General features: G+C 40.0%; 1 protein-coding gene across 1 annotated transcript in view; it reads right to left on the bottom strand.

The window, feature by feature from the left end:
* The window catches only part of FREM1 (FRAS1 related extracellular matrix 1), a 210,583-nt gene that overhangs the window by 127,658 nt on the left and 66,586 nt on the right, over positions 1–16,339 (bottom strand). Inside the window, exons 3-5 of the mRNA XM_075826720.1 lie at positions 2,988–3,082; positions 1,692–1,993; positions 366–565 (exon numbers count right to left, since the gene is read on the bottom strand). Of these exons, the coding sequence (XP_075682835.1) occupies positions 366–565; positions 1,692–1,993; positions 2,988–3,082 (597 nt within the window). The remainder of the gene's footprint in view (positions 1–365; positions 566–1,691; positions 1,994–2,987; positions 3,083–16,339) is intronic.

The following is a 16,339-nucleotide window of genomic DNA, read 5'->3' as shown; positions in this document are numbered from 1 at the left end:
CTGTAATCTACATTGCAGCGCCTATCTGCTGCAATAGCAGATAGGGGTTGCAAAATCTAGTGACAGAGCCTCTTTAAGTACTAGAATCTCAAATGTTGGGCTCACAGTTGTAATAGGCTTTCCGTTACCGAGGGAAAACATTCATAAATATCTCCACATCATGCATCTAAATACCCTGGCCAAGGCAAAGTGCATTATTAACAACCCCCCTGACCAGCATTCAGCACCAGTGGCACATGCCTCGCCAGCCCTACCCTAGCTACTCAACTGGTTGGGCTCCTGCTATTTGTACGATATTCTGATTAGTGAATTGTTTTCATGTTGAGATGATGAAGGTCCATGACACATTCTGTAAAGAACAGTACCTTGTACAAAGCTTTGCTTCGGGTGTCAGTAAGGTCCAGTCTGATACTGATATAGTCAATATTTGGGGATGGAGGGTCTAAATGCTGATACCTCATACCCATAAGAAGAAATTCTTCACAGCTGGTTTTTATGGTGGTCTGTAGCTTTTTCAGGCCTTCAATACAGCCTCCGCTTTTGCATAATGGACTAAGCTTATGGTCTGAAAAAGGAAAATGTAATTATACTCATTTTATTTTTAATGAACATTCCAGTACTAATGTTATATTTGTATTTTTATTATTACAGTAAAATTCCTTTAATCCAGCATTTACTGGCCATTATAATTGGTGAACGATTAAGTATTCTGATTATCAGGAAGCCATAAAAAAAGTTTATACAATGTATATGTTAATATGTTAATGGAAGCCCAAAATAAAATGCTAACATAAGCTATGCTACTTCCAGAAGAGTCATTTAATTGGTTAACTCGCCTCAGTCTCCTGCTTCTGGGCTTGTGGGATTTCAGATTATCTTGAAGTTACTTGTCAGAAACACATGCTGGACTATTGCATGGCAGATTAAAGGAATTTTCTGTATTATAGTTATTACAATTGTTCTTTGGTCTCGTCAGATAACTGCATTATGCGATAATCTACCAAATACATAATAAGTATGTGTACTGTACTGTACATGAGGTTGCTCACTATTCACATATGTATAATGAACAAGCCATAGCTTTCTGAATAAAAAAAACCTGAATGATATTTGGAGATTTCATATTATACTGCCTATATCATGCTCTTTTTCATCCAGCCCTGCTTGACAAACTTTATCATATCTAACCATAATATATTCGATGAACCATTCCATCTACCTATACATATAATACACTAAGTAACCACATCTTATTTGTCAACGTAAGTCTCATTAAAAAACAATTAGACCTCATGCACATGACTGTAGTGGTGTGCATGGGCCGTGATTTGCGGCTCGGACGGCCGTGGAGTGTCACCCATGGCTGAACGCAAATCACAGGCTGTGCACATTGCCATGTGCATTCATTTCAATGAGCCTGGGGCTTTACTCTAATGTGATATTTTTTAGAAGGCTTTTTCATACTTGACATGTTGATCAGACTTATCAGAAGAGTCAGGCTCTGTTCACACTTGCGTCGTGGTTTCTGTTTCTACCGGAAACCACGATGCATAGCCAGATCCAATGCACAATGGATATCACTGGTGCCCAATGGACCCTAATGACTTACAATGGAGACCCCACTGACTTACAATGGAGTGAAAATAAACCAACCTCTATGTGTAGTGTTAATAATTACAAGTAAAACTTACTGGATCCACTAAAGAAGTTGTGTGGATGGTCCCCACGTGGCTGCTCTTTCACAGGATCTCCAGTGACAAGTTGACCGTGGGCTGGTAAATGAGATTCCAAAGAAGTAACCCGGACACTGCACTCCAGGTTCATTCTTTCTTCATTGTCAAAGCTTAGTGTGTTCTTGTCAATGATATTTGATAGCCCATAAAATTCGGTGACTTCCAGTTTCTTAGGTCCCAGCTTTATAATATTACAGTCTGGTTCCACTAACTTTACCCTCAAGATGAAGTTCTCTGTGAATGTTTGAGTTTCAGTAAACCTGTGTACATAGCAATTGAACATTTATCAGTTATACTGTATAATAATAATTTACTGAGTTCATCACCAACTAATTGTCCTTTTACACTGGTCGATAATCGGCCGATGCAGCAAGTGCCGATCAACGAGAAATCTTTGATTTGTGCTTGTTTGCTCCTGTCATACGGAGCTCTGGATGGGGACGAGTGGTCGTTACTCCGATTCTCTCGTCCCCATACATTATTATCATGTCGGCAGCGTGTCCCCCTGTTTACACAAGGAGATGTGCTGCCCACAACTATAATATTTAACTTTTTTAAAACGATACGATCAGCAGATGATTGCGCGTTTGTGCGTTCATCTGCTGATCGCTGCCCTGTTTACACAGGGCAATTATTGGCAACGAGCGTTCTATGAATGCTTATCTGTCCGATAATCACACAGTGTAAAACCTCCTTATGACTGAATGATGCCTTATGAGTTAACCTTGTCTCCTCCACCAAAGATCAAACAGATAGGTTACATACATAGATAGCACAGCAAAAAAAAATAATTTTATTTTGTAACTTGTCAGGGCTGATAACGATTGAAAAAGATCACTTTGTAGAGACTTCTACAAGTTCCAAGATTAAGGTTTATCTATTGAAATACATAGGGGGGTCCAGAAAAGTGTAATACAAGCCTAGGGTTAGACTGGCCCACCAGAGTATCCTACATTGGGCCCAGGCGCTCACATTATGTGTACTACTAAGATCAAGGGTTTCCTTTATGAGGGGTATTGACAAATTACCTATTAGTCTTTATTGCTGATATGGCCTGTATGTATTGATATCTGTCTAGTATACAATTAAAAAAGACATGCACTCGTTCTGTATAGCTGGATGGTGGGCCCTCACAATTATGCCAACTGGTGGATCCAAGGTACTCCAATCCACCACTGCATGGAACCATCAGGCATGGAATTCATTCACTCCACTAATTATTTATTTTTTATAATTCTATCAATTCAAACTGACCTGTAAAGCCGAAGCATGACTTCATCTTCATCTAATATGGGACAGCCATAGTGGATGTACTTTACTTCATTATTTAAAAAATGACAGTCAAATACCTGTGGAAAATGATACAGTGCATAAAGAATTATTCCGGAAATATGGACTAATCCCGAAGGAACATTAAACCTTAAGCACAAATTTTTTAGAAATGAAGTTTATACAAAGAGTTAGGTTTCCAGAGGTTCTAAGAGCTGAAGATATGTGAGATAATGTGGTGATCAAGGGGATTTTGCAATTACCGTCAGTAATCCGTTTTAAGGCAATAGTCAGTCAGCCTCTTAACTATGGTTTAGTGTCCTCTTAACCCCTTGACGCATTATCACGTACATGTACGTGATAAGAATCTTAGGCTCACGGGCTGAGCGCGCTCCATACGCTGAGCGGGCGCCAGTGGTTGTCATGGCAGCCCAGGGGACTAATGAAGGCCCCCAGGTCTATCTTTTGTCTTCCTCTGTTAAGCCGTGTCTCTGGCACGGATTAACAGAAGCCTGTGAAAATGACGATATACTGCAATACATTAGTATTGCAGTATATTGTACCAGCGATCTGACGATCGCTAGTTCAAGTTCCCTAGGGGGACTAATAAAATGTGCAAAAAATAGTTTAATAAAGTTATTAGTAGTAAAAAAATAAATAAAAAAAATATATATATACATATATATATATATATATATATATATATATATATATATATATATATATTTATTAGAAGTTAAAAAAAAAACCTTTTCCCATTTTTCCCCTAAAGAAATCTAAAAAATAAAAAAATAAACAAAATTGGTATCACTGCATCCATAAAAGTCTGAAATATTACAATATACCATTATTTAACGCCGTAAAAACAAAGAACGTAAAACGCCAAAATCGCTGTTTTTTAGTTTGCAAAAAAATTAATAAAATGTAATCAAAAAGTTGTACGTACCAAAATATGGTACCAATAAAAACGACAACTCGTCCCGCAAAAAATAAGCCATCACACCGCTCAATCCATGGAAAAATAAAAAAGTTATGGCTCTCAGAATGTGATGAAACAAAACAGTTTTATTTTTAACAAAAAGATTTGTTTTTTTTAAAGTAATAAAATATAAAAAAAAACAATATAAATTTGGTATCACCATAATCGTATTGAGCCACAGAATAAAGTTACGTTGTCATTTTTACCGCCGTAAAAACGAAAACCAAAAAACAAATGTAGGAATCGCAGTTTTTTCCGATTTCAGCCCGCAAAGAATTATTTTCAGTTTCGCAGTACATTATATGAACCTTTAAATGGTGCCATTAGAAACGACAACGTCTCCTGCAAACAATAAGCCCTCACACTAATCTATTGACGGAAAAATTAAAAAAGTTATGGCTCTTGGAACGCGGAGAGTGAAAAACAAAAAAATGAAAAATGGCTCGATCCTTAAAGAGGCTCTGTCACCAGATTATAAATGCACTATCTCCTACATAATCTGATCGGCGCTGTAATGTAGACAACAACAGAGGTTTTTATTTTGAAAAACGATAATTTTTGAGCAACTTATGAACAATTTCTCTGCACAATCACGCTGGAACAATGAGAAGTATATGACGCTGATTGGACAGCGTCATACACTTCTCTTCACAACACCCTGTTGGTAAAAAGTAAAAACACACCCAGTTGTCTATTAAGAAAGTTATTAGCATAAATCTAAAATTGTTTATAAATTGGAAAAAAAATTATCATTTTTCAAAATAAAATGTTGTTATCTACATTACAGCGCCGATCAGATTGTAGGAGATAGGGCACTAATAATCTGGTGACAGAGCCTCTTTTAGAGGTTAAACGGAAAAGTGTATTCAAAATTATTTTCTGATATGTTATTGATACATTTTAGAAGATTACATTGGTGAAGAGTGTGATCAGGACTGCCAGTGATTTCCAGAAAAAAGATTATTACAAGAGCATTTTTTTTCTGTTACTAAAAATCTGACACCAGTGGAGGCGTAGCGTAGCCGTACAGCGTGATGGCAGCTCGAGAACAGAGCTCTTTCACAACACCTGGTCAGTACCCCAGCTAAAGCAGCCCACAAGCTATAAAAATGGTCAAGACCATGAAGGACAGACAGTCCGGTACCCCTAAATCGGGGAGGGCACAGGCGAATATGGAGAAATTTCTGCACAAGAAATATGCAGAGTCTCCAGCCAGGAAACTTAAAATGGCGCCGGACCTCACTAACGAACAAGCGCCAGATGAGTAATAAGAGGCGGAAAGCAGAGGTGAGCATTCTGAGTTGGGGAAGACTATAACCCGACTCCTGTGTCCAGAGAATTTATTAAAAGGACTCTATACAAAGCCCTAACTCCTATCACCAAAGAACTTGCCGATATAAAAGCTGACCTGCGTCATATAGGAACGAGAGTGGAAGCACTTGAGTCTATGCAGAGTGATATGAGAGATTTCCATGAAGGGGTGAGAGATGCACTCCACTCACAACAAGACCCGATAATATATGTACCAGAATCATATGAACATGAAGTCCTACCAAAAATATCCCATGATGTATTTACCTCCTTGCTGGGGACAGACAGCAACGCATCAGTTCAAATTAAACGAATTCACAGGGCGCTGAAGCCTCGGCCTCGCCCTAATGAACATCATATGTGGCCTTTTGAGCTATACAGACACTACATCAATCCTCAAAGCAGTGAGAGCACAAAGCGATATGGAATTTAAAGGGTCCACAATATAGATATATATATCTACCAAGATATTGCACCCTCCACTCTACTCAAACGCAAAGTTTTCAAACCACTCCTGGAGGCATTATGAGACAATAAAACACCATTCCACTGTCTTTTCTCGTTCGGGCTGGCAATTCAGAAATGTGGTAGTCAAATCACAATACGGAAACCTGAGGATTTGGAACAAGCATGGGATGTGCTGGAGATTCCACCTATGTATATCCCATCATCGATGCCATCATCACCAGAACTTTCGCTACCACCAATAGCTGAGCCCCACCCGTGGAAAGCTAAATCTCCTAAAACTAAGAGCCCGTCGCTGAAAACACTACATACAGGGACATGATCTCTCTCCAAAGGCGAACTCCATCCTGCCAAAAGTCACCACTACATCCAGGTGACATCCAACACCTCTCGTCGGATCTGTGAGTAGGAGTATATCTTACTCCAAGAAATACGTTTTGTTATCGAACAGTTTTTCTTGCTAAGTTGAGTGGCCACGGTCTTACACTAACCAACACCATATCAGGCTGTTTCACACTTTCTGGACGTTGATTATATAGGGTTCTGACTGGCGAATGATTAATGCCAGTTACAAAATTGTTATTATCAATTATCTATAACAAAGATGACTATGGAGAGACTTACCTTAGTAGATTTTGTGGAAGATATCATACTCCCCCGGATGTTCTGCATTTTGCTGTTTTTTATGCTTTTTCCCCATTTCCCCTCCCCCTCTAGTGTATCAGTCATTGTTATAGAGCAGATCATATTTTTTTTATATGTTGTAATGACTGATCTCAAAATCACTTCCTATAATGTAAGGGGTCTGAATACCCCTTGTAAGAGGTACCAAATTACACAACAGCTCAAAAAAGACAATACCGCCATAGCCCTAATTCAAGAAACTAATTACAAACATAACAAAGCACAGTTGATGTCATATAGTGATTTTCACACAGCCATTCATTGTACCTACTCTACTGCTAGTAGAGGGGTAAGTATATTGATCAACAGAAATATTCCTTTTAGACTTTTCTCAGAGAAGAAAGACCAGAAGGGCCATTATATTTTTTTTATTAACGCCAATATTGGGAATGTTCTATTTTCAATAGTCAATATATATGCACTTAATCGCAACCAATAACAGTGGATTATTCAGACCTTAGATTGTTTCAAACAATTTGCTGAAGGTGTAAAAGCTGTAGGAGGCGACTTCAATATCCTACTAAATGCTCTGGCAGATTCCACCAGTAAGGCCCACACTTCATACAGAAATATAGCAAAATTACAAAAAGCACTTGCTGATCTACACATAACATAATGGAGACATCTCTACCCCAAAACCCGAGATTTTTTCATATTTCTCTCCTGTACATCAAATCTTCAACAGGCTAGACTATATTTTTATCTCAAAAATATACCCCATGATACAATCCGCATGTATAGGGTTGTATGTCTGTGATTGGCTCAATATTAAATATTCTCATTGTATGCTGTTTGCTGAATCAGAGTTATTGTCATATTGTAAATGATTGGCTGAAATCAAGCCTATTCCACTTTTGAAAGATATTATTTTAATTGTTTTTGGCAATAAACCTCAGAGGAGTATTTTTGAGCATACAAGCAATGTCTGTGTTTCTTACTTCTCTCCGATATATCGACACAACTATGATCTGGATCTGGATAAATTCCCAGAGTGAGTGTCTGTTGGAACACTTGTCTAAAATTTCAGTCTAATATATTTTGAGCCATGATTTCTTCAACAGTTTTTGGTGCCGAAACCCGGGAGATTAATCGTCTGATAGCTGTCACAGAGAGGTCAGGCATTGCATCTGTGAAATAAAAAAAACGCGGTAGGTAAGAAGCTTATTCTTACTCAACCTTTCGCATATGTATTGCCTAAACTTTGGAATTGGCTTCGGTACTATCCATTCTAAAACTGCCTCGCTACTGCGTCCGACCATTTGTTAAATTTTTATCTTTTTCACTACAACAATAAAAGTGGGAACATTGATTCCCTTTTATAGCAGTATAACAGCGCTGGATCAACTCTACTTGTTTTTTTCTTGTAACTCACCATGGACTGTCACGGAGATCCGGGTGCAGTTGGAGTGCAGGACGCAGGACTGGTGAGCTGGACGTGAGCTGGAGGTTTCCTCCCCCTGTTCTTTCTTCTATTTGGAATTAGCTGTCATGACGTCACATCCCCCAGACGCCGGGAAATTTATCCAGAAGTTGTATGAAAGGATGGATCCAAAAGGTATGTTCAAATATTTTGTGTGATGAATGATTGCAGGCGCGTACGTTATTGTCACGGCGTGGGTGTGGACCTACTGGGCCGTACCGCCGTAGTGGGATAACAGCTGTCCAAACAGGGTAAAAAGTCAATGTCTATAGTTCGGATAAAGGTACCTGTGGTTTTACAGACAGTAGTGATGGTTTAGGCTTGGATGGAACTCTGGCAGCAGGCAGACAACAGTTGCGGTGAAACACAGCGAGTGTAGTGGGTGACACAACACGACTCCATCACTGTACAGCACAGGAACACGGTAGCATGGGAAACAAGATACAGGTAGCAGGAAAGGGAACACTGGGAACTGGAAAACACTCAAGGGCCCATTTGCAAAGACTAACACGGGTATACAACAACGCTCAGGCAACGCAGGAAGGGGCAGGGCCCTTTTTATAGTCCAGGGTGATCATAGGCTACTTTGGTATCCAATTCAGGTGCGCGCGCTAGCCCTTTAAGACTGGGCACGAGCGTGCGCACGCAGAGTGAAGCGGAATTGAGCGCTGGCATCCCCTGAGGAGGAGATGTGGGCCAGCGCTCACTGATCCATGGCTGCGGCCGTCAGGAGGTGAGTAATCCCAACGGTCCGCGGCCACGGGTGTTACAGTTTTCTTGTGTTGTTGTTGAAGATGTGTAAATTTTGAGTTGTTGAGACAATTTTTGCCGGCAGTGAAACTGTTAAGATGATTGCTAGAACAGAAGTGTAAATTTGTGAGTGACGAAACCCCCCCCCCCCCCATTTTGGAATGCAGTGACGTAGCGGATGGTTCAGAGGAGTTGTAATTTACATGTGAAGTTTTGAAATGAAAGGATGGCAACTTGGACAGTGAGAAAAAGCTTTTGCTGATCAGAGGTAGTGTGTCCATTGCATCCAGCTGTCTGTGTGTAAGGTGAGAAAACTGAATGCTGTGTAGAATGAACTTGCAATGAACTGTGCTGTTTGGACTAAGTTGTGTAGTATTGTTATAGGTCTGTTGTAGTGTCATTTGTTATTTGACAGTTGTGTAACATCGTTTAGGATAAAAGGAAAGGTTATCCTGTTGCCTGTTTGCTCTGAGATAGTTGAGTGACGGGGACGCTGACTCGGCGAGGTACTAATGGTCCATATGTGACAGAAAGGCTGGATATTCGTAGGTAATATCCTGCAGTACCACAAGGACTTCTACAGATGACTCCTGATAATGGAGAACTCAGAGAGCAGAGCAACAGGTGAAGCCCCGTGGTGTACAGCTAAAGAAATTGTGACAAACAGGGTAAGAAAGATGTTATAACAACTACAAAGGGGTCCCGTAATAATCAGGTCCTTTGTCAGGATGGTAATGGTCAAATGGATATATATGGGAGTGCATGCATTGAATGTTGTATTGAGTAACCAATACGCTACTAGCATAGTGCCAGCTTTTAATATTGCGTGTAAGGTCCTTAACCCCTTAATGACCAGGCCATTTTGTGCATTAATGACCAAGGATTATTATTATTTTTTTCACTGTTGCATTTTAAGAGTTGTAACTTTTTTTTTATTCCGTCCACATAGCCGTATATTGTTTTTTTTGCAGGACGAGTTGTATTATTCAATTGCATCATTTTTTAGTGCATATAATATATTGATTAACTTTTATTAACTTTAGGAAAGAATTGAAAATAAAACGGCTATTCCAGCATTGTTTTTCACGTTATAAATTTACACTGTTCACTATGCGGCATGAATAATATGTTACCTTTGATCTATGGGTCGGCACGATTATGGGGATATCAAATATGTAGAGGTTTTATGTTTTCCTACAAAAGAAAAAAACCTTTTAAAAAAAAAATTACTTGTCTTTGCATCGCTGCATTTCAAGAGCCATAACTTTTTTTTTTACGTTGATGTAGACATATGTTGGCTGTTTTTTTGCGGTACAAGTTGCAGTTTTCAATGGTAGTATATTGGGGTACATGGGACTTATTGATTAACTTTTATTTTATTTTTTATGGTGGGAATGGGAGAAAAAAAGGAATTTTGCCATTGTTTTTTTTTGCGCTTTTTTTGGACGCCATTCACCCGGTGGTTTAATTAATGCATTAACTTTATTGTTTGAGTCGTTACGATTGCGGTGATACCATATATGTGTATGTGTTACTTTTTTTTTTTTACACTTTTACTAAATAAAACTACGTTTTGGGGAAAAAAGTGGTTTTATTTTTACTGTAATCTTTTTATTTTTTTTACTTTTATTGTTTTACTTTTTTTTTTTTGTCCCACTAGGGGACTTCACCATGCGATCTGCTGATCGCTTATATAATGCTTTGGTATACTTTGTATACCAAAGCATTATTGCCTGTCAATGTAAAACTGACAGACAATCTATTAGGCTATGCCTCTGACATGGGCTAATAGGCAGATGCTGAAGGCAGACCTGGGGGCCTTTGTTGGGCCCCGGCTGCCATAGAAACCCAACAGCGCCCCGCAATTTCTTTGCCGATGGGGTGATAGAGGGAGCTCCCTCCCTCTGTCAAACACATTAGATGCTGTTGTTGGTTTTGACAGCGGCATTTAATGGTTTAAACTGCCGCAATCGGAGCGCGCTTCAATTCCAGTAGTTGCAGCAAGGGCAAGGCTGTATATAACAGCCATGCTCCTGCCGCTGATCGCGTGGGTGCACTGGCAGTAACCACCCGATCAGAGCGACGGATATATCCGTCACTATGCGGGAACTAACACCTGCTTGCGACAGATATATCCGTCGCTCGTCGTTAAGGGTTTAAAAACCGTCAGTTGTATGCATTTTCAGACTGGCATAAGGTAGTAATCAGTACAGACTAATTTCTAGCACGAATTTGATAATCCGGCCTTTAGACTTTGTTGTAGCATAACAACCAAGTGAGGCCCCATGCACACGACCGTAAAAACCTCTGTAATTGCGGACCGCAATACAGTCCGCAATTACGGACCCGCCCGGTTCCATTAGCCATAAAAAACCTTTCTGTATCGCTACGGAAGGGTGTCTGTGCCATAGAACCGTGCCGGGAAATATTGAGCATGTCCTACTTTTTGTTTCTTGTTTGCCGTGCTCCCATACTTTGTAGCGGTGATTGCGGGACGTGATTACGGGCACGGCCATGTGCATGAGACCTAAGTCTGTAGTAGTATAACATCAGACTGTCCGGACTGAATACCGTTGTAAAATAACAATCTGTGTTCAATGAACAACCCTGACACATACACCAAGTGCAACCTGTGTCTTAGTAGTATAACTACCTACACAAATTACAGTGAAGGAGATTGGTACTGGTTCGCTCCAAGGGCCCCTAAAGAAATCACCAAAATACATAAAAGACCCTAGTCTATAATCCACAGAGTGAATGGTTGAGCAGGGAGAATGAGATATACGTGATCAAATATAATTTGAATGTAAACCCATTGTCAAGTGTAAGAGGAAAGAATTTGTGATATATGTTACATTACAGGCTGTATGAACCAAAAACTACACCAGTGCAGCAAGTGTTTTGCATAACTGAAAGAGACGAGGGATTTATAGACGTTTGAAGTGAATGTGACCAACTCCTGCTTGAGTGAATGGAGGTTCACGAATGTTGATTGTGTTGAAGAATTTGCTCTTATAATTTGTGGATTGGCAGCATTTTGTCTGTTCTTGATGTTAAAAACAGTGAGCTCCTTAAAGGTTACCCCACTGAAAGAATGTCTGAAGGAACAACTTTGATATCGTACTGATAAGACAGTCTGTCCGAAATTAGTAAGAAGGCTGTCCGAGATATCTGTCGATAGACGGGGCCGGTCAGTCTGGCGGTAGGGAATTTGTCGGAGATTACCATACTGCTCTCCGATCATAGAATTGGAGGAAGGTAAGACTAAAATGCGGGATAGACTTGAGGCATGGGTCCCTGCCATCACTATAGTAGAGAGAGCAAAAGGAGCTGAGGCTGTGATTGTAAAGAATGTTAAAAAATTATGGGAGTTGGATCTTGTGGAACATTGGAAGATCGTGAATGGAAAAGGTTTATAACAAATTGTGAAAAACTGTCAAAAATGCAGGCTGAGTGAATGTTAATAAATATCTGTTTGTGAAGAGACAGTGAATCCGGAGAGCTGCGAGTAAGGAATTAATGATGATGAATCTATTAACCCCTTCAGGACTGAGCCTGTTTTGGCCTTCAGGACGAAGACGATTTTTCAAATTTGACATGTGTCACTTTATGTGGTAATAACTTGGGAATGATTTTACCTTTCCAAGTGATTCTGAGATTGTTTTCTTGTAAAATATTGTACTTTATGTTAGTGAAAAAATTTGGTCGATAAATTCAATATTTATTTGTAAAAAACACCAAGATTTGGAGAAAATTTGCAAAAATTAGCATTTTTCTAAATTTAAATGTATCTACTTGTAAAACAGATAGTAATACCACACAAAATAGTTACTACTTTACATTTCCCATATGTCTACTTTATGTTTGCATCGTTTTTTGAACATTCTTTTATTTTTCTAGGACGTTACAAGACTTAGAACTTCAAAAAAATTTCAAAAGGCTATTTTTACAAGGACCAGTTCAGTTCTGAAGTGGCTTTGAGGGCCTTATATATTAGAAAATCCCCATAAATTTCCCCATTTTGAAAACTGCATCCCTCAAAGTATTCAAAACAGCATTCAGAAAGTGTTTTAACCCTTTAGGCGTTTCACAAGAATTAAAGCAAATGTAATGACAGGGATAGGGAAACAGACAAGTGAGCCCTCAGTCCCTGCCTACTTGCAACGACCCGCCCTAGGCGACGGGGTACAACTGGGCGACGGTCCCTACACTCAGTAAGTGCACGACAGACAACCAGACAAGGAAACACAGAACAAAGGGAAACGGGGCAGTTGCCCACGGCAACACCGTGAGCAACAAGAGTAGTGAACGAGCCGAGTGAAACCAGCAGAGTACGAGGTGCCAAACGCAGAGCAGGAGAGTAGTGAACAAGCCGAGTCAAACCAGGAGTGTACGAGGTACCAAACGCAGAGCAGAAGAGTAGTCAGTAAGCCAGGGTCAATACGAAGCAGGGACAAGTAGTTCAAGAAGCTGCAGCAGGGCCAGGAAACCAACAGAGAAGAGCCACAAGCAAGGAGGAACAGGAAAGGCAGGTATAAATAGACGGAGGGCGGGAGCTAGCTCCGTCTGGCCAGGCTGTGATAGGCTCTCCCACTCCTAAGTCTGCCATCCTGAGTGGTGGAAGATGGAGTCAGTCTCACAGATATAGAAGCAGGTGCAGACTGATTACCTATGGGCGTGGATACAGAAGCTGTGCCTGGCAGATCCTTAACAGCAAACTACAAATTTCATTTTTTTTGCCAAAATTCATTTGTAATACCTTTTTTCTATACCACAGAAAGTTTTACCCGAGAAATGTAACTCATTATTTATTGCCCAGATTCTGCAGTTTTTAGAAATATTCCACATGTGATCCTAGTGCGCTAATTTACTGAAATACAGGCCTCAGAAGCTAAGGAGAACCTTTTTTTTATAATATATTTTAGGTACCATGTCAGGTTTGAAGAGGTCTTGTGGGGCCAAAACAATAAAGACCCCCAAAAGTGGCCTCATTTTGGAAACTACACCCCTCAGGGAATTTATCTAGGGGTATAGTTAGCATTTTTAAGCCACAGTCTTTTTGCTAAATTTATTTGAATTAGTATGTGAAGATGAAAATCGACTTTTTTTCTGAAAAATATTTTTTTTCAAGGAATAAAAGAGAAAAAACACCCCAACATAGGTAAAGCAATTTCTCCAAATTATAGCAATACCCCATATGTGGTAAAACAAAATAAACCTGCTGTTTGGACCCACAGCAGGACTCAGAAAGGAAGGAGCACCATTTGTATTTTGAAATTCTGATTTCGCTGGAATAGTTTTCAGTGACGTGTCGCGTTTGTAATGCACTGGAGGGAACAAAATAGTGGAAACCCCCAAAAAGTGACACCATTTCGGAAACTACACTCATCAAGGAATTTTTCTAGGGGTAAAGTTAGCATTTTGACCCCACAGTTGTTTTGCTGAATTCATTGGAATTATTCTGTAAAGGTAGCCATTTTTAATTTTTACAAGGAATAAAGGAGAAAAAGCACCCCAACATTTGTAAAACAATTTCTCCCGATTACGTAAATATGCCATGTGTGGTAATAAACGGCTGTTTGGACCCACAGCAGGGCTTAGAAGGGAAGGAGCGCTATTTGGCTTTTGGAGCTCAAATTTAGCTGAAATGGTTTTTGGGTGTCATGTCGCATTTGCAAAGCCCCTGAAAGGCCAAAACTGTGGAAACGCCCCAAAAGTGACCCCCATTTTGGAAATTACACCACTTAAATAATCTATCTAGTGGTATAGTGAGCATTTAGACCCCACAAGTCTTTTGCAGGATTTATTAGAATTGGGGCGTGAAAATGAATATCAACATTTCTTCCACTAAAATGTTGAATTTTTTTAATTTCACAAAGGATAAAGGAGAAAAAGCCGCCCAACATTTGTAAAGCAATTTCTCCCGAGTATGGCTATACCCCACATGTGCTCATAAATGGTTTTTCATTAGAAAGTAATTAACCCTTGTTTTTTGCGGGACGGGTTGTAGTTTGTATTGGTACCATTTTGGCGTACATGCAACTTTTTGATCACTTTTTATTGTATATTTTGGGACGGGTGGTGACCCAAAAATTGTGATTCTGGCATTGTTTTTCGTTTATTTTTTTGCGATGTTCACCATGCAGGAAAAATAATATTGCAGGTTTATAGTTGGGGTCGTTACAAACGCGGTGATACCAAATATGTGTACTTTTTTTAACGTGTTAATTTTTTTCCTATAATAAAAGACTTATTATAGGAAAAAAAGCATTTTTGTTTATGTCACCTATAACTTTTATTTTTCCATTTTTTTCAAACATTTTAATTATCTTTTTTTTTTACTTTTTTCACTTGTCCCACTAGGGGACATTTAGACTTGCAGCTCTGATCACTGCTGGAACACATTACACTACCTACGTAGTGTAATGTGTTCTAACTGTCATTGTGACGTGACAGTCACACTGACAGGAAGCCTCGGAGGATGGGCCGGAGGCTGCTCCTCTGAGGCTTCCGTACATGGCAGCCCAGAGGCCATTGTCTGGCCTCTGGTTGTTGTGATAAGGATCGCCAGCCCCCGCAAATGCATGTGGGGGGCTGCCGATCTGCTCTAAACCTCTTCAATGTGGCGATCGCAATCGACCACCACATCAAAGGGGTTAATTGCCAATTTCAGCGGCGATGGGCCGCTGATCGGCAACGGGGAGAGCAGGGCAGACACTCTGCACAGTTAACCGCTTCTGCAGTGTAGCGCCGCGTGGCGGTTAACTGTTAAAGCGCAGACGTAACTGCATGCCCAGGTGCACGAATATACTGATCACCTGGGCGTTCATGTACGCCAAGGTGCGGGAAGGGGTTAATCATATATTGTGTTTTTTTAGATCTATATTGCTCTCATTCTAAACAGGGGTACTGTGTAGTTTTTTGTTTTTTTTGTGTATCTTGTGTGTGTGGTTAAATTATTAGAGTTAAAAAATTTAATCAGGAGTTCTAATTTCTTCGAGCAAAGCACTGGTCTAAAAAAAACAAAAAACATAAAAAGGTAAGGGGGGTGGTTTTGTGTAAGGCAGGAGACTAATATTGAGGACTTGGACTGCAACACCCCCCCCCCCCCATGTCTATATCTCTCTCCTCTGTGAAAAGGAATGTGTCTTATCTTTACACATGCGCTGCTGTCCCTGAGTATGCAGAGAGAGTAAAATATTACAGAAAGCTGATTTTGTCTGCATAAGGCCCTTTTCACACAGAGTATTTTGACTAGCTTTTTGGAGCGGAAACCGCTCCGCAAAACTCGTCAAAAACCGGCCGAAAATGCCTCCCATTGATTTCAATGGAAGGTGGGGGCAGTTTTCTCCCGCAAGCGGTAAAACCGCCTTGCGGGAGAAGGAAGCGACATGCCCTATCTTCGCGCGTTTACGCCTCTGACCTCCCATTGACATCAATGGGAGGCAGAGAAAGTGATTTCGCAGAGTTTTTTGCCCGTAGCACTCAATGGGCGCAAGCAAAGAAACGCAGCGAAAAACATGGCGAAAATCGTGGCAAACGACATGCAGGAAGGACAAAATCTGCCTAAAAATCCCACACGGAATTTTGAGGCAGAATTTTCCTCCTGCAAAAAGGCCTAAAAGATAAAAGTTGCAAAATATGGATGACTGGAATGTGTGGCGCTATGTTGCATATTCATGTGTTATGATATGATTTGATGTTCTAATGTTTTGAAGTTAATTAAAA

The sequence above is a fragment of the Rhinoderma darwinii genome, chromosome 1 (genome assembly GCF_050947455.1).
Source record: "Rhinoderma darwinii isolate aRhiDar2 chromosome 1, aRhiDar2.hap1, whole genome shotgun sequence".
Taxonomy (NCBI): domain Eukaryota; kingdom Metazoa; phylum Chordata; class Amphibia; order Anura; family Rhinodermatidae; genus Rhinoderma; species Rhinoderma darwinii.
The sequence above is the reverse complement of the archived record's forward strand: the minus strand, read 5'-3'. Positions and strand labels throughout refer to the sequence as shown.